This window comes from Carlito syrichta, unplaced genomic scaffold (genome assembly GCF_000164805.1).
Source record: "Carlito syrichta isolate Samal-C Ts95f unplaced genomic scaffold, Tarsius_syrichta-2.0.1 Scaffold273786, whole genome shotgun sequence".
Classification (NCBI taxonomy): Eukaryota; Metazoa; Chordata; class Mammalia; order Primates; family Tarsiidae; genus Carlito; species Carlito syrichta.
This window is the reverse complement of record NW_007217882.1, coordinates 24160-42840: the sequence shown is the minus strand read 5'-3', so window position 1 is coordinate 42840 and position 18681 is coordinate 24160. Positions and strand designations below refer to the sequence as shown.

The following is an 18681-nucleotide window of genomic DNA, read 5'->3' as shown; positions in this document are numbered from 1 at the left end:
CCCTAGTGCTCACAAGCCTTATGCTGCCACTGGGATAGGAGCATTGTCAATGTCCCACAATCACATGGCAAGGAGGTGGAGGAACAGACAGCTGGCAAAAAATCGGGGCACTGTCAACAAGAGCATGGAGGCTAGACAGAGACCAGTGCAGGTGCATTCCCCCTCTCTCTCCCAGTATGATCACCTGCAGAGGGAAGGATTTCTGTCCTGAGAGATGGGGCTGGGTGACTTCTCAGGTCTCTTCCAATATAGGCATCCTGTGATTGGAGTACAATCACCTGTCTATGGTTCAGAGGAGGAAGTGAGGTACCAGTAGGTATTGTCGCTGGCTGCCCCTCAAACCAAGGCTTGCCTGGTAGCAGCTTTAAGATAACCTGACTAGGAGGTGGCCTGACTGGCTCCTGGGAGCTCTTCCAGGTTGGTTTCCTGTACTTCCCATGTCCCCCAGACAGTACTGGCCTTCTATGGGGAGCTGGACAGGTCCTCTTCCTGTTCCCTTATAATCACATGGACTGCTCTTTCCATTTTCTTCTGCTCCAATAGTGTCCTTTAGGGGACCTGGGAGAACTGCAGTCTTCCTGGTATTGATGATGATAATCTTGAGTTTTAGCTACTAGCACAGTTCCTGGACTGCAGAGAACACTTCATTCACCTAAGTTTAACTCACCGCAGGTGATGACTACAAATCTGAATTTCCTCCAAGGAAGCAAGAGGCCAAAGATGGGCCTCTACACTGGCTTTTTGGTTTGTCTTTGTTTGAAACAATGGCTACCATTAGGTGGACCTCACATCTTCCTTAGGGTATGGGCTCCCAGTCCTCTCTCCTGCACAGTAGTTCCTGAATGCATTCTGAGTGGTCATAATCCAACCCATTTCTTTGTTCTACTGTTCATCTAGACCCCAGGAATTATGGCACCTCCCTCCCAGGAGGCATGGTGAAGCCAGGGAGTTAAAGGAGCTCTGATCTGGGGACCTCAAATCAGGGCACATTTTATAAAACAGCAGGAGCAGCCAGGTGCAGTGGTGCACGCCTATAATCCCAGCACTTTGGGAGGCTGAGACTGGAGGATTACTTGAGTCCAGAAGTTTGAGACCAGCCTGGGCAACATAGTAAGACCTCATATCTCTATAAAATATTTTTAAAAATTAGCCAGGCGTGGTGATGCATAACTGTAGTCCCATCTACCTGAGAGGCTGAGACAGGAGGTTTGCCTGAGCCAGGAGGTCTAGACTGCAGTGAGCCCTGATCATGCAACTGCACTCTAGCCTGGGTGAAATGAGACCTCAACTCAAAATAAATAAATACGTACATACATACATACATAAAATAAAACACTAGGAGAACAAACTCCTCAACAACCAGAAAAGTGCCTATGCTTTGCTTTGAGATCAAGACCCCACGGCAGGAATAGTTGTTAGAATATACTTAAAATAACTTTTTCTTTTAAGAGATGGGGTCTTGCTATGTTGCCCAAGCTAGAGTACAGTGACTATTCACAGGTGCAACATATCCACTGCAGCCTCAAACTGGGCTCAAGCAATCCTCCCACTTCAGCCTCCCGAGTAGCTGAGACCACAGGTGCACACTACCACGCCTGGTTATACTCATTTTCTTATAAACCTGCAGAGGGAGGCTGTGTAGGCTTAAATATGACTAAAAACAATCTGGAAAGCAACTATTTGAATTGGTTTTATTTAAGTTTTACAGAAACCTGATTGGAATTAAGTATGTAATTAAAAGTCCAGTAACAATTTCTAAAAAAAATGCACATACAATGCCATAATTCCTTAAAAGCAACTAATCATATTTTTGTTTTGCATAAATCATGCATTAATATCAACTGCCATATGTTGGCCAAAATCAGCCTCTATATTAGAAGTCTCTACATAAGAAGAGACGGTCCAATACAGTTGGTAAGAAAACTAGTTGAGAACAATAGGTAAAAAAAGAGGTTTTCTGGTTAATGTGAAAGAAGGAACAGTACCTTTCATAAAACAAGCCCATCAGCACTGAAGTGATTCGTACAATTATGCTGCACGTAATGTTTCACCTCTGAGACTTGGTCCTGATCTATCACAGAAAGTAAGAAACTTTCTGGTAGTTAAATCAGACATTTGAAAAGATTAAAACTCTCAAGACATGATGGTACACTAATACTGCAACCTTGTAGAAGGTATTCAAAACATCCTCAGACTTGGACAAATTCCCAAGCTGCTGATAAACAGCTTCAAGACACCCTGAGCTTCTTAAAGAAGCCCTCTCCACAAGGCCAGCTCAAGGAACACAAGCATCTCCCAAAGCTCCACACACCTCTTCGTGTGGATCTGTAATTAAGAGGACAAACGCCAGAAAACATGGGCTGTGCCATTTCTTTGAGGCCTTGACTTTTTGTAGGCCTCGTTCATCTTGTCCCAGGATTGGTGGGCACTTGAATACATGACCGCTGGACACAAAAGGAATTCTAACACACATATATAGCCCCAAAGCTTTTGGTAACAAACCTCAAAGTGTTATCACCTACTGTCAGGAAAGACACTGTTCCTCCAGAGGGAGAGAGAGCAGCTGAGGGCTCTATATTTAAAAGGTGTTTTCCACATAGCCTGAAGGGCTTTAAAGAGATTTCATGCCAATTAAGGGACATCCCCCGGATATAGGGCTTTATTCAACATTCCATGAAGATCTTCTCTCATAGTCATTAGGGAACCAGCTGTGGACATTAATATTTATGTACAGAAAACTCATCATTCGTGCAGCCTAGGGCCTTGTCTGGAATCTCCTCCACAGAGGCTGTTTCTTCCAAAATAGGACAATCACTGCCCTGCTCACTACAAGCAAGCTAAGTCAGTATCTTTTTTCTTCAGCACAGATTCAAGGGGAGAAAAGAATAATTTATTGGGGTTCTAATAACATTTTTATAACAGAACAATATCAAAATAGGTCCTCTTAAATATATGCTTAAGAATATCCCTGATAATATAAAGAAATCCAGAGGACTTCGTAAACCACCAAGATTTCACAGGGGTGATACCCGGTCTGTTTTCTAGGCAGCAAAAAAGGGTCTAGTATACTGGCAAATTTTCTCCAGGAAGCCCAGTGAGCACTACAGTACTGAAATTATAATATTCTAGTGCCAGCAGAATTGTGAGTGAAAATTTCACTTTAAATGTATTAGTAACAAAGGGTTGCTTCCTCAACCCTGTCATCAGTCACTCTCCCTACCTGTGACACACACATACAATCAAGCCAGACAGCTACTGATCATGACTACTCTGGAGACTGGGCCCAGAGAAAACAATACCCCTTCTAAGCCATGACCAAACCTCCAAAAGTAGGGATGTGACAGAAAGAGACCAGGCTTGAGGAAGCTTTGGCCCAAGGCACCAGATCAGAGGGTGAGGGGACACACAGAGGTTCTAGCTGACAGAAAGAGAACCTTCTGTGATGCCTACAGAGGTGGTCCTGGCAAAGCACAACAGCTCTGTGGCAAAGCACATACATTCGGGATTTAAAGAACAAATCATACAAAAGAAACCAATTTGCTCTCTCAAAACCAAATCAAACTTCTTAAAACATATAAGCAAATAACCCAGAGCATATGGGGGTTGGGGGCTGAAGTCTGTGGAATGAGTTGCATTAGCTGAGTCATAAAGAATGCTGGTTGTGAAATCAGCATCAACATTGTGGCTACTGTAGTTAAGGAAAATGATGGGAGCTTGAGGCCTCTCCAAAAAAGAGGAGGACGGAAAGGGAACCAAATATGAGATATGCCTCTTTTATTCCTAGATAGGAAGTGGCATTTTCATTGGCCTGAATGAGAAAGCTTCATACACCACTTTAGCTGCAATAATACTGCATCCCATCCACTCTTCTTCTCTTTTTTGACTGAAATTCTTCAAAGAACTGCTGAATATCCTCTCTCTTAACAACCTGTTGATGAAAAGCAAAGATTAGCAAAGGAAACTAAGTTATATAACAGCAATAAAAGGTCCTAACATTCACAAGTCAAAAATACTGCTCACAAGAATTATACCAATGTGTCAATTTTTTTAGAAGTTCTTTTTTAAAAAATTTTTAAATGTATTATTATTTTTTAATAGAGACAAGGCATTGCTATGTTGCCCAGGCTGGTCTCAAACTCCTGGGCGCAAGCCATCTCGCTTAAGTCTCCCAAAGTGCTAGGATTACAGGGATGAGTCATCGAGCCTGGCCCTATTGTGTAATTAATTATACTATCTCCATTTGCTGGGGTAGCAGAATGGTTCAAAGCTTAGATTTCACCATCTACCTAAGTTTCCCCCTCTTCAAAAAGATACAAGCAGCACATATCTAATGGGGTCATCTGAAGATCAGATGAGCTATAATGCCTGTAAACATTGCCTGGCATATAGCAAATTCTCAAAAAATATTAGCTGAAAAGTGGCAAAACCAGCACACAAGTTGAGAACTCTGAAGGTCTCCTCAGACTGCTTGTGCTCTCCTTACTATAGCTGTCTTTCTGACATGTACACCAGCTCTGCAAAAACACCCACAGAGAACACAGTCTGTTGTGATTTGTGCTTTCTTCTTTACCAATTGTGGAGAAGGTTTAAAAAAAAGAAATATGAAACATTCTCCAATTCATCATTGAAAAAAACAAAAGAAAACCTTTTCTTCTTTAAGAGTCCAAAATTAAAGATGTTTGCTATATAAACAGAAAAATTGGGGAAAAAAATAAAACTAAATCCATTCTATGCCATCAAAAATAAATATACCTCATTTTATTGGAAAAAAGATTTATATAACATACCAAGGTGTTTATGATACTAGCAAAGTAAAATATTAAAAATAAGAAAATGAGAAAATATGGATGAAAACCCAACTGGGTAACACAGGAGTCCCTGCTCAACCCAAGAATGAGTCTATACCCACTGATCCAATCAAAAGCTAATCTAATAGCCAACAAAATAAACAAGTTTGTTAATTAATTAACTTGTTTACTTTTTAGAGTTGGGGTTTCGATTTGCTGCACAGGCTGGAGCACAATGGCTATTCACAGATGCAATCATAACTCACTGCAGTCTCAAACTCTTGGGCTCAAGTGATCCTCCTGCCTCAACCTCTGGAGCAACTGAAACAAAACACTTGAGCCACTGTGCCCTGATTGTTATTTTTTAGTTACAAAGGTAACACATGCATATTGTTAAAAAGACAGGGAGAGTGAAGGGAAGAAAAAGAGAAAAAGAGGGTATGTGAACACAAGTGAATAAAAGAAGAAAGAGATAAAAAGAAAGTTAGATAGCCGGGCTCAGTGGCTCAGCCTGTAATCCCGCGCCTTTGGGAGGTTAAGGTGAGTGGATTGCCTGAGCCGGCGGGTTCGAGATCCTGGGCAGCAAGACTTCATCTCTACAATAAATCAAAAAATCAGCCGGGCGTGGTAGCGCATGCCTGTAATTCCAGCTACCTGGAAGGCTGAGGCGGAAGGATCGCCGGAGCCCAGCAGGTCGATGTTGCAGTGGCCGGGAGTGGCCACTGCACTCCAGTCTGGGCGACAGAGTGAGACTCCAACTCAAAAAAAAAAAAAAAGAAAGTTAGAAAAAGGGTTATAAAGTGAAAACCGCCCTCTCTCGTTTCCCAGGTGCAAGTGCCACCACCATACTCCAATGGTAACGCTAATTTGCAATAATTTCCTTGGAGTAAGATGCTTATTAATCTCTAAATCAAAGAGTGTAGAGCATCTGTCAATACTCTGCCACACCAGCAGCTGGTATACCAGTTCCACAAGAATCAAGAGTAAAACTGTTGGTCAACCAGTAAGGAATCAGAACCCCTACTTAGTCAGAATCTAGATGGCTAACACATCGTGAGTAACTGCAGTTCAAAGTTCTAAGGCACTTGACTAAATGACTTAGGAATTTGCATTTATAAAATGCTAATAAATCTGATACTTGAAAGTTCCAAAACAAAGGCTGTGTCCCTGCCTTGGATTACAAGCATTAACCACTGCAAGTCAGTAAAAGAATGATATCTCCAGCAAGGATATTGTGGGAAGAGACCTAACAACACACAAATTAAACAGTACAATTTTTGGTTCTAGATGTCCTCAAATGGTCACAGCCAACATGCAGAGTAGAAATGCTAACGAATAAATACTTGAGTTCAATAATAAAACTTTTTTTTGCCTTGTCTCAGAAAAATTAATAGCTTCTTTTTTTTTAAATAGTCACACACAAACATTAAATAAAAGGCAGTGCATCATCTGAGAACCATCTAGAACTGATTAACATTATCCCCTGTGGACAAATACGAGGGGGGACCCAAAAAAATCCAGAATTTATTTATTTAAAAAATTGTGTATTTATTCTTACATGTTTAAACTTCAGTCACCGTTTGATGCACTACACCTATATCAAGACGCTTTTTCTACTGCTCAAAACAGTTTTTGAATTTGTCAGTTTTCATGCCTTTTAGTGCATCTGCTGTTTTTTGTTTCACCTCTTCCATGTCAGCAAATGCTCCCTTTGAGGACTTTTTCTACAGGGGGAGTAACCTAGGGCAAGATCAGATGAATAGGAAGGGTGGGGCATGGAAGTCATGCCGTTTTGGGTCAAAAACTGCTGACCACTCAGTGCAGTAGGGCAGTTGCCTTGTCATGGTGGAAGAACGAGTCACCCATTTACTACAACACGGGACGTTTCTTCCACAAACAGTGATGCAGCCTTCTCAAAACTTCCAGATAAAAACTTTGGTTGACCATTTGATCTGGAGGAAAAAATTCCAAGTGTACTACAAGGGGTCCACCTTCCAAAAGACAATTCCGGGTTTTTTGGGAGTCCCCCTCATACAACCAAAGCAGATAAGTCTAATGGCAACTTGAGGGGTTTGTGTGAATGTGCGTGAAGATCTAGTTAGTAATGTCATGGAACAAACTATTTTTAAAAATCACATTTTTCTGTCCTTTCATTTATTTTTTTCTTGGGTAGGAGTCTCACTCTGTTGCCCAGGCTGGAGTGCAACGGAATGCTCATGACCACCACAGCCTCTACTGGCTGCGCTCAGGTGTCCTTATGCCTCAGCCTTCCAAGTAGCTGGAACCACAGGTACACACCTCTACCGGCTAGGCTCAGGTGTTCTTATGCCTCAGCCTTCCAAGTAGCTGGAACCACAGGTACACACCACCACACCTGGCTAATGTTTTTATTTATTGTAGAGATGAGGTCTCGCCAAGTTGACAGGCTGGTCTCAAATCTGTGGACTCAGGTAATTCTCTCACCTCGGCCTCCCAAAGTGCTGGGATTATAGGCATGAGTCACCACGCTGTCCTGTCGTTTTCACATCACACCAAGGCTGGGTACAGTAGCTCATGCCTATAAGCCCAGTATTTTGGAGGGCCCAGGCAAGAGGATCACCTGAGGCCATGAGTTCGAGATCAGCCGAGGCAACACGGTGAGGTCATACTTCTACATTTAAAAAAAAAAAATGGGCCAGGTGTAGTAGCTCACACCTGTGATATCAACACTTTAGGAGGCCAAGGCGAGAGGACTGTTTGAGCCCAGGACTTTGATACCAGCCTTAGCAACATGGCGAGACCTTGTCTCTATAATAAATCAAAAATTAGATGGGTGTAGTGGCACATGCCTGTAGTTCCAACTACTTGGAAGGCTGAGGCAAAAGGATCACCTGAGCCCAGCAGGTGGAGGGTGTGGTGGCCATGACTGTGCCACTGCACTTCAGCCTGGACAACAGAGTGAGACTCCAAAAAAAAAAAAAAAACAGTCACATCAGATAAAAAATTATCTCTTAACAAAGTCTCATAAAAAGTGGCTCTATAAAGGACAAAATTATGGACTTTGCAGCAACTTGGATGGTTTGTTTAAAAAAAAGAGTGGCTCTAGTGATAACAAAGACCCAAATGTTGAAGGTACATGTGAAGACTTTGAATAAAAGTCTCAAGTATGAATGTAAAAAAAACTATTTGATTTTTTTCTTTTATGTGATTTTAAGTATGTGTCTGAAGAAATTCATAAACTGCAAAACAGTTGTGAGAACATGCTTGGACACTATTTGAAACACCTCGAATGTCCATTAATAGCACAAAGGTTAAAATAGTGAAGCAAAGCCCTGTGACACCCATGAACATTCTTAGTTCTTGCAAAAAAGAAGCTTGAGTCCACATTAACCAAAGGATAACCTTTACAACAGAAACAAGTATTAACTATAGTTTAAGAATGGTGGGAGCTGGGTGTAGTGGCTCATGCCTATAATCCCAGCACTTTGGGAGGCAGAGGCGAGAGGACTGCCTGCACCCAGGGGTTCAAGATCAGCCTGGGCAACCTCGCGAGACCTCGTCTCTACAATAAATCCAAAAATAAGCCGGGTGTGGTGGCACATGCCTATAGTCCTAGCTACTTGAAAGGCTGAGGCCAAAGGATCACCTAAGCCTACCCAGCAGGGTGAGACTGCAGTGGCCATGAGCATGCCACTGTACTCCAGCCTGGGCAAGAGAGTAAGACTCCAACTCAAAAAAACAGAACTGTGGGAAATAGGAAGTGTTCACAATGATAGTAAAGGACATTCTCTAGAAAATGACACTGGGCATTGGGAAGTCAAAGCAGGAGAATCATTTGCAGCCAGAAATTTGAGACCAACTTGAACAACATAGCAAGACCGTGCCTCTACAATAACTTTTTTAAAAAATTAGCTGGGTGTGATGGTGCATGCCTGTAGTCCTAGCTATTCAGGAGGGCTGAGACAGGAGGAGCTCTTGAGCACTGGAGTTCAAGGCTGCAGTGAGCTATGATCATGCCACTACCCTCCAGTGTGGGTGACAGAGCGACAGACACCCTATCTCTAAATAAATAAATAAATGTGTAAAAAGAAAACCATTTAAAGGAAGGCTCTTTTAACTTCTGACTTTACAATTCATTCTGCAGAAAGGCAGCATCGTTACCCTGTCCAGAAATTCAGGCAGCTAAATTTATAAGAAAGAAGACAATGCTTAAAGTTAGGTTGGTAGAGACGCCTTCGAAGAAAACAAGTCTCAGGGAACTTCTTGGGTATTCATCAGATCTACATCTGACTTGATCTGCATGCTTGGCTGTAGCAGAGGAAAACATTTACTGTTTATAAGGACAAACTTAGGCCAAGAAGAGAAAGGTTAAATTTTGTTTTGGAAGATAGAAAAAAAAGTGTTACAAATATATGAATAGTAAAGAACTGGGAAGTAAAAGTATCTGTAAATTTACCTGGGAGCCTATTTTAAAACATAACACATTTTAGAGTTGGCCTTAAAAGCACAGACTCTGGTAGGGTGTGGGGATGTGCCTAAGTAAACCCAGCTACTCAGGAGACCAAGGCAGGAGGATTGCTTGAGCCCAGGAATTCAAGACTAGCCTGGGCAACACAAAGATCCCATCTCTAAAAAAATTAAAAATTAAAAAATTAGCTGGGCATGGTGGCACACACCTGTAGTCCCAGCTACTCAGGAAGCTGAGGCAGGAAAACTGCTGGAGCCCAAGAGTTCAAGACCAGCCTGGACAATTATAGTGAGATACTGCCTCAAAAAAAATTTTTAAAGTGCAGACTATCTCACTGGCAAGATAAATTATTTGGCTCCCTCAATGATAAAATTCTTCTATTCTAAACTATGGAACTCAGAATTCTAGAAAATGAGTCTGGTTTTAATTCTTATCACCCAGTCATTTTTCCCTCACCCTCCCAAAGATCTATGTTTCAAGGTCAGGATCAGCCTTCTAATGACCTTCTCCTAAGCCACAACTACTCTCTCCAGATCCCATGGGACCATTCCTACCTCTCAGTCTTTCTGAGCTACTCTAGGTTGGTAAGGATGTTCGTGTGACCATGGTGTTTCACTACACCTTATTGACTTCCCTTAGCCTGCCAATACCCATAAAAATAATATAAACAATCTCTCATTAAACTCTCAAATATCTCATTTAAGTTGCACATTTTATATCATCAAAGGCAATAAACAGTTTATTCAAAACTTAGAGGGCTATGATTAAAATTATTTAACACAACATACCGTGCCTTCATCAGCAAATCTCTTGAGATAGTCTTTAAGTTCAGTCTTCAAGTCATTGTATTCTAAATCAAAACCACAAAAATACTTAAAGCTCAGATAAGCCATTTGCTTTCAAAAACAAAATATTTGCCACTGACATTTAAATATGTTAATACCATAGTTTAAACCAAAAATTTCTCAAGTGAAACCTACATAGAAACTTGTTCCTAATTTCTTTCAAAGTCTCTGGACTTTCTCCATGTTGACATCTGGGACCCCTTTTCATTAAAAAATTTTTTTAAACATACCTTTTTTGAGAGATACAGATAAAAAATGAATTTTTTTTTAAATTCACAAAAAAAAAAAAAAAGCCATTACAAGCTGCGCACAGTGGCTCCTGCCTATGATCTCAGCACTGTCAGAGGGGGAGGCAAGAGGTTTATCTGAGCACAGGGTGATCAAGACCAGCCTGAGCAATATGGTGAGACCTCGTCTCTACAATAAATCAAAAAATCAGCTAGGTGTGGTGGCACATGCCTGTGGTTTCAGTTACTTGGAAGGCCACTGCACTCCAGCCTGGCAACAGAGTGAGAATTCTACTCAAAAAAGCAAACAAACAAACAAAAAAGCCAAAACAGCTTAACTCTCAGAAAAATTAGCTAAGAATTGTTTAAAGGGCTTCCTATTTCTCTGGAATTCTAGTAGCAAAAATAATCTTGGACTCATCAAACATTAAGTTTTAAAACTCACTTAACAGTTTGTATTGTGTGTGAGGCACCTCGAGGGCTACAAAAATCTTTTTAGATGCAGCCTCCATCCTCAAAAAGCTTTTAATCTAATAAAGGCAAAAGGAAATTAATCAAATAGTTACAAATAAAAGACAGAAATGATCAATGCCATAAAAAGGACATAAAGGTGGTGGCATTAAAATGTAAATGGCTGGGACAAAAATCACTGAAATAAGTTGGGCATGCTGGTGGTGGAGAGAGGGCAGGGATGTAGAAGTCTACAATTAAGGGTCTGGAGAGATCTTCCCCTCAAGTGGTTTCTTGTGAACCACTAAAGCAACCACAACAACTGTCAAAAAGATGAGATGTAAAGCTCAAAGAAAATTATTTCTCTTTTTTTATTTTGGGTTGGAGTCTCCCTCTGTCATCCAGGCTGGAGTGCAGTGGCATACTCACAGCCATGGCAGCCTCAACCTGCTGGGCTCAGGTGATCCTTCCATCTCAGCTTTCCAAGTAGCTGGAACCACAGGCATGCACCACCACACCCAGTTAATTTTTTGACTTATTGTAGAGACAAGGGCTTGCCAAGTTGCCCAGGCTGGTCTTGAACCCATGGACTCAGGCAATCCTCTCGGCTCCGCCTCCCAAAATGCTGGGATTACAGGTGTGAGCCACTGCAGCCGGCAATGAAAATTATTTCAATGGATGAAAACATTTTATATTATTATTTAATCCCGCATCTACCCTTAATCAAAATCGAACATGTTGTGGTTTGTCAAGCATGTAATTTTCTACATGTAACTCTGATTCAATGGTAATAGTGACTGAAAATACCCAGCAATGTGAAAATCAAGAAAAGTGTAATTGAGGCCTACTATATAAGTCTAAATTTTAATTATTAGTATTAAATTAGAAATATAGGTGTTTATTGTCCTTTTTTACATAGTAAAGGAAACTTTATGCATTTTCACACACAAATAGTATTTACCACAAATTAGTTCCACTTGCTGGACTCTATTCATGCTGTTAAGGGTATCCATTAAAGGGTCTCTCTTCTCAGTTGCCTGGTCAATCTTGCCTTTGTTTTCATAAGCCAGAACTGTGTCATATTCATCTGTCAGGAACAGGACATCTAGATCTCCATACATTTTCTTTAAAAAATAAAACCATTTTCTCAATTAGAGCTGTATATCATTCTCCAAAATTCAACTTCATGAGAATCACTAAAAAATTTTTCTAGAGTAAAACCTAGAAAAATCCAAGCCTCTTAGTACAGAGATGTTTGAAGGGTTTATTCTTTTTGCCCAAATTTCCTCTAGAAATCTCTCAACTTCCCAGATGTTTTATGGTTTATGAGATTTTTATTTTAAAACAACCAATTTACTGTAACTTTCAAGCAATTGATGTTTCCAAGCAAGTTTAACATTAAAAATATATCATTTCTATTTTCCACCACAATTAAGAAAAGTAAATTAAAAGGATTGCATAATTATTAAGTTCTTCCATTGGCGTTTGGACTGCAAGTATTACTTCATTAATTTGTTTAATGTAAAAATTGTGGAAGTCCCCTACACTCCCACATTAATTTTATAAATATATTTTTCAGGTGTTCTTATTTTGGGTAAGAGTACACAAAACATACTAACATTGAACTTAATCAGATACTTACCATACAGTCTTGGCAGGTGCACAACTTGCTACGCCAGTTTAGGGGCCAATAGGTGGCAGTGTCTTTCTTTATAAACTGGTTAACTTTAAGCTCCTGAAGTGTGCAGCCACATTGTGATTTTGTGTTGAGGTTTTGAGTCTTAAACCCTGTCTAAAATAAAATTAAGCTTTGAAGTATGTTTTTTAAACTATCATAGCTTTCACAGTTTGGCTTTTGTAAAGAGAAATTTTTAGGCAAAGGAGACAATTGAAATCCAAAACTACAGGGCTCACAGAACTAATTTTGCTTAAGTTTTACTTCTTTTATGGCTTGTAATTCACATGTTACCTGGAAATCAGAATCAGAACTAGAGCTGGTACATGGTTCATTACTCTGCTCTGTGTTAACTTCCTTGATGACATCCTTTCCATTTTCTGGAACATCCTCCTTGAGGGTACTATCTTGATAACCTCCATTTTCAGGTTTGACAACTTCCTGATCACCTAGTCCATCAACATTCCGCACCAGCCCATCATCTTCAGGAGATAGTTTAGTTACTGTGGTTCAATAGAAAAAAAAATACATACATACATATCCACAGACTCAACAAATAATGAAATCACTTACGATTTTAAAATATTTTAGAATCTGTAAAAAATTCACTCAATCTCTGGAATAAGGAAAAAGGAATTATCAGCACTTCTTTAGCTAATGCCTGTCTAATCAAAAAAATTCAATAACTGAACAATTCATTTGAAAATATCAATCACTAATTAAGTACTTTAAGTGTACAGGAGGGAAGAATGAACTGTAGGTATTAAAAAGAGAAATAGAGGCTGGGCACAGTGGCTCATGCCTGTAATCTCAGCATTTTGGGAGGTCAAGATGAGAGGTCTGCCTGAGCCCAAAGGTTCGAGACCAGCCTGGGCAAGTTGGCGAGAACTCATCTCTACAATAAATCCAAAAATTAGCCAGGCATGGTGGCACGTGTCTGCAGTTCCAACTACTTGGATGGCCTGAGTCCAGCAGGTTGAGGCTACAGTGGCCATAAGTATGTCACTGCACTCCAGCCTGGGCAGCAGAGTGAGACTCCAACTCAAAAAATTAAATAATAAATAAATAAATAAAAGGAGAAGTGAGATAATGCAAAATGCAAGAGGCAATAGAATGAGATGCAACTGCAAACACAGGTACAGAAGGGTAGTTTTCAAAGAACAACCAGATTTTCTTTATAGAAGGAGGAAATAAAAAAAGGATGGGTATAGAGGCAGAAATACTGTGAAGGACAGAAGAGAAATAGTAAGGGAGTTCATGTGGGATGTTGGCACTTCAGTTTAATGAGAGATAAAGCCATCTGCTGAAAGGAAAGAAAGTGAAGAGAGAGAGGGATGATCAATGAAGAAAATCCAATGAATGAGAAATACATATAACTCCAGTGCCCCATATCTATAGAAAATGAGAGATAACTGGAAATAACTGATATGAACATAAAGAGGGAGCACCAAGTTTAAGAACTTTGAGGCAGTCAAAAGTATATGAAGAGAACTCAGGTACAGCTATGTTGCTTGTGGTTGGTATGGTAAAGTGTTTCCTAAAGATGAGAAAGGCAAAATATTAAGAGGCCGGAGCAACAGATGCTATAAGTAACTGCCACTTTAAAAATAAATCAAGTCACACACGTAGCATTACCAATAAGATATTTAATAGACTTACCACTCGACCCAGCAATCCCACTACTGTGTATATTACCCAAAGAAGCACAAGTCACTAGACCAAAAAGACACCTGCACACATGTTTATCACAGCACTATCCACAGTGGCAAAAACATGAAACCAGGCCAGGCACAGAAGCTCACACCTATAATCCCAGCACTTTGGGAAGCTGAGACAGAAGGATCACTTGAGCCCAGGAGTTCGAGACCAGCCTTGGCAACAAAATGAGACCTAGTCTCTACAAAAAAAAAAGAAAAAATTAGCCATGTGTGGTAATGTGTACCTATAGTCCTGGCTACTTGGGAGACTGAAACAGAATGATCACCTGAGTACAGGAAGTAGAGGCTGTGGTGAACCTTGATCGTGCCACTGCACTCCAGCATGGCCGACAGAGTGACTGACTCAAAATATACTAATTAATTAATTAATTAAATTTAAGGGGAAAGAAAACATGGAACCAACCAAGGTGCCCATCAGTGGTGGAATGAATAAGGAAAATATGGTACATATACACCATATACACACAGCCATAAAAAATAACAAAATCATGTCCTTTACAGCAACATAGATGTAGGTAGAGACCATTATCCTAAGTAAATTATCATAGAATCAGAAAACTGAACACCCTATATTCTCCCTAATAAGTGAGAGCGAAACTCTGTATATACACAGGCACAAGAATGAGAACAACAGACACTGGGGCACTTCTAAAGGGGGGAAGGGAGCATAAGGGCTGAAAATGACCTACTGGACACCATGTCCACCACCTGGGTGATGGGCTTTGTAGAAGTCCAAGCCTCACCATCATGCAATATTTCTATGTAACAAACCTGCACATTTACCTCCCAATCAAAATAGAAAATTTAAAAGAAAAAAATCCCTTTCAAAAATTGCCTCCTCCATTTTCTCTAACTCTGGTATCATCAATACTCTACCATCAAGTACAATTTTTTCCTTGGTAGTCTCCCAACCAACCTACAAGCACCTTGTAGAGAAGGAACATATACTGTTTTCTATACCTGACAGCTCAATTTAAAATAATTGCAAAAATTCTGGATTGAACATACAAATTTCACAAGCACAAGTTCGTGGCACACCAACTTCACAAAAATACCTACCTGCCAACTGTGCAGCATAAGCCCACAAGAAAGAACAACGTTTCATACAAGCCTGGCATACCATCTCTTGGAAATCCCCACTCTCAGGGGGAACGGCACCAAGATGCTGTGAATACAGGAAAAATAAATATTTTTCTTATAATCACCAAGTTCTCAAAAATGCTCATTATTTTATAAATATTTCAATAGTATACTGATCAGACCGGGCATGGAGGCTCACGCCTATAATCTCAGCACTTTGGGAGGTAAGAGGATTGCCTGAGCCCATGGGTTTGAGACCAGCCTGGACAACTCAGCAAGACCTCATTCTCTACAATAAATCAAAAAACTAGCCGGGTGTGGTGGCAAGTGCCTGTAGTTCCAGCTACTTGGAAGGTTGAAGCAGAAGGACTGCCTGAGCCCAGCAGGTCGAGGCTTCAGTGGCCATGAGCAGCATGCTACTGCACTCCAGCCTGGGCGACAGAGTGAGACTCCGACTCAAAAAAAAAAAAAAAAAAAGCATACTGATCATATTTTTATAGCTTGATATTAGAATAGCAATTATAATGTAAAATATCAAAAAATCAAAAGGAAAAAATCTTTTATCTTTTTATGAAGACAATGATTTTACAAGGTAGAAGTTTTCCTTACCCTTCCATGGAACCAGTCTTCACAGACCACACACTGGATCATCTCATCTGGAATCTAACAGAGAAAAAAAGTTTGCTTATTACAGATTATATGAATTCTAGGACATGGAAGCAATCCTAGCACACAGTAGAAAAAGATATTAAATAGTACTCTACCAACTCTGTGGGACCCCACCCATGTAATAGTAGGGACAAATAAATTAATTTTACATGAACCAGTGTTACAAAGGGTTATACTGATAAGCACTTTACAAGTAACATTAAAGCTATTTCATATCAGTTACTTAATATCTGATTCTCACAAAACTTTATAGTTAAGTAAGGCATTCCCACTTTATATACAAACCCAGGCCCAGGAAAGTAAAGTGAATTGACCAACATAGACCATGACAATTGAAACTTTTACAACACCATCCTGCCAAGAAAACTGAATAATAAATGTTACAAACAATCTCTTGATAATATAAACAACAGTAACATCTCTAATTTGAATAAATTAAATAATTACAAAATTAAATGCTGGCTCTAGAAAAATTATATACCAAAGTACATAGTCTATTTTGGGGATGATTTTCCTTTTGTTCCCAGGCTTTCATATTTATTAATTAACATTCCAATGTCATTCTGTCCTTTTCCTGCTGTGCTTTTTTCTGTGCCCACCTGTTGTGTTTCTTAAAGAAAAAAAAAAAGCATACACACACACATATATACAAAGGAGTTTTATTCTTTTCTCTGCCTTTATCAATTTATCCATCATCTTATTTTTGTTTTTTGCTCTAACAGTTATAAGCAACACTTTACCCCACACCTTAAAATATCCATTTTTAAGGTTTGATTTTTGTTAACTCAAAGATACTTCAATTTGTTCTTCTATATAATTTGGTCCAATAATTATAGTTCCAAGACAATCAGAAAGCGAGGAAGAAGACAGAGGGCTATTTCTCTAAATATAAAAAGCATTCTTTCAAGTCAATAAATATACAAACAAAACCCAATCCAACCAAAACATGAGGCAGAATGATCACCTAAGTCCAGGAAGTAGAGGCTGCAGTGAGCCATAGACATGCCATTGCACTCCAGCATGACTGATAGAGTGAGACTCTGACTCAAAATAAATACACAGATAGATACACAAGTAAATAAATAAATTTTAAGAGGAAAAAAAAACCATGGAACCAACCTAGGGTATGAAAGGACAATTCAGAGAAGTTATTACAAATGCCCAATGAACACATGAAAAGAGACAAACCTCACTCATGATCAAGGAAAGAAATAGTTTTAAAATATATTAGTATTCATTTATCAGAATTGGCAAAATTTTAAAGAACTGGTCATATGCAGGGTAGACAAAAGTGTTGGAAAAAAACATTATCATATATTGTTGCTGGCTGAACTTTTTTGGCAGACAGGATCACAATGTAAAATACTAAAAATATCCTTTGATCAATTCTACCTCTAGGCGTAGATTCTATTAATATATAAATACTTTCAGAAGAATACTCAGTTATATTCCGGAATAAAGATGTTCACTGCCTTCTTAATAGTGAAAAATTAGTGCCATTTTGCTACAGAAGAATAAGGTTAACTAACTTATGCCATGTCAAATTATAGGATCCTCTGTAGCACTGTATTGTTAACATGGAAGAATGTGTATGACATACTGATAAATGACAAAAGCCAGTTGCAGAAGTAAATGTACAGAATCTTCAACTTTGTTAAAAAGAAACTGTACATTAAAACACATTCACTCACTTTTATGTGCACAGAAAAAGGCCTAAAAATATATACACCAAAAAGTATTAATAGTGGTTATGTCTGAGAGGTAAGAAGTACAGGAGTGAGGAAGAACTCTTCAAATTTTGCACATACTTCTAATTGAAATGTTTAAGAGGGTGCAGTTTATACACCCCACTTCTTTCCTTAAATGGACACAAGAAGTTGAAGGGCATGTCTTAGGAAGTGTTTGGGGAGTGGAGCAGGCAAGCAGGAAAGATGGAGAGGAAGGAAAGAAGTTCTGGCCGTAGGAAAGTACTCTCCAATATTTTATTCTCAAGATGTAAGAATGACAAAATAACTGAGATCTGTACCAGTTATAGATCCAACTAGGTACATAAGAAGGGATAAATCTAGAACCCTTTCACCATCCCAAAATCCCTCCTGAAGAGCTAGATGCTTAGATATGACAAGAGGTTGAAGAGCTAAGGCTAGAGACCACACAATCCCAGGTTTTAACCTCCAATTCTCTTACCTCGTCTTCAGGATCAGGATAAGGTCTCTTGCAAATGCAGTACAATCCAAAAAAGTTGTCATTGTACTTATTGCCAGAATTTACCTTTGCTTTGTCCTAAAATATAATATTTGTTTCAATATATAATATGGTCTATAATTTCATACATTATAATACTTACACATTCAATGAATTTCTGCATTAAATATTTTCCCCCCAGAGATGGTCTTCAATTTTCAAAGCATGAAGAAAAAAAATTCACTCCTACTAAGGGATACTTTTTCCAGGATACAGGGGAAAAAATGACATTTCTTTTTTGTACCTTCTCTGTAGCAATTAGGGGAAATTAAATATACTCATTCAATAAAATAGAGATAAAAGTTCATCATAAATTATCTACCTATGTGAACTGATATTGGTCTAGACTTTCAAAGTACTTCTTCATGCATAGCTATGATAGCCAAGACCCACAGGTTCTAGAAAACAACGAGGTGCAAAGAAATTGTAGAAAATTAACCTTCAAAGGAGGGGGAAAGCACGACAGTTTTAGTAATTATGACTGAACAATGCAACATTCCTTAATTTTTCTTTCTTTCTTTTTTTTTTTTTTTTTTTTT

General features: G+C 39.2%; 1 protein-coding gene across 3 annotated transcripts in view; it reads right to left on the bottom strand.

Annotated features, from left to right (window-relative positions):
- Positions 1–1677: 1677 nt before the first annotated feature.
- The window catches only part of UBR7 (ubiquitin protein ligase E3 component n-recognin 7 (putative)), a 22149-nt gene continuing 5145 nt past the window's right edge, over positions 1678–18681 (bottom strand). Inside the window, exons 4-11 of one of the 3 annotated variants that reach the window (XM_008052372.1) lie at positions 18086–18181; positions 15839–15892; positions 15209–15314; positions 12726–12934; positions 12399–12548; positions 11718–11880; positions 10023–10084; positions 1678–3928 (exon numbers count right to left, since the gene is read on the bottom strand). In XM_008052372.1, coding sequence (XP_008050563.1) covers positions 3836–3928; positions 10023–10084; positions 11718–11880; positions 12399–12548; positions 12726–12934; positions 15209–15314; positions 15839–15892; positions 18086–18181 — 933 coding nt within the window. In that variant the 3' untranslated portion in view covers positions 1678–3835. The remainder of the gene's footprint in view (positions 3929–10022; positions 10085–11717; positions 11881–12398; positions 12549–12725; positions 12935–15208; positions 15315–15838; positions 15893–18085; positions 18182–18681) is intronic. The other 2 variants (XM_021709690.1, XM_008052373.2) reach the window with 2 other exon arrangements.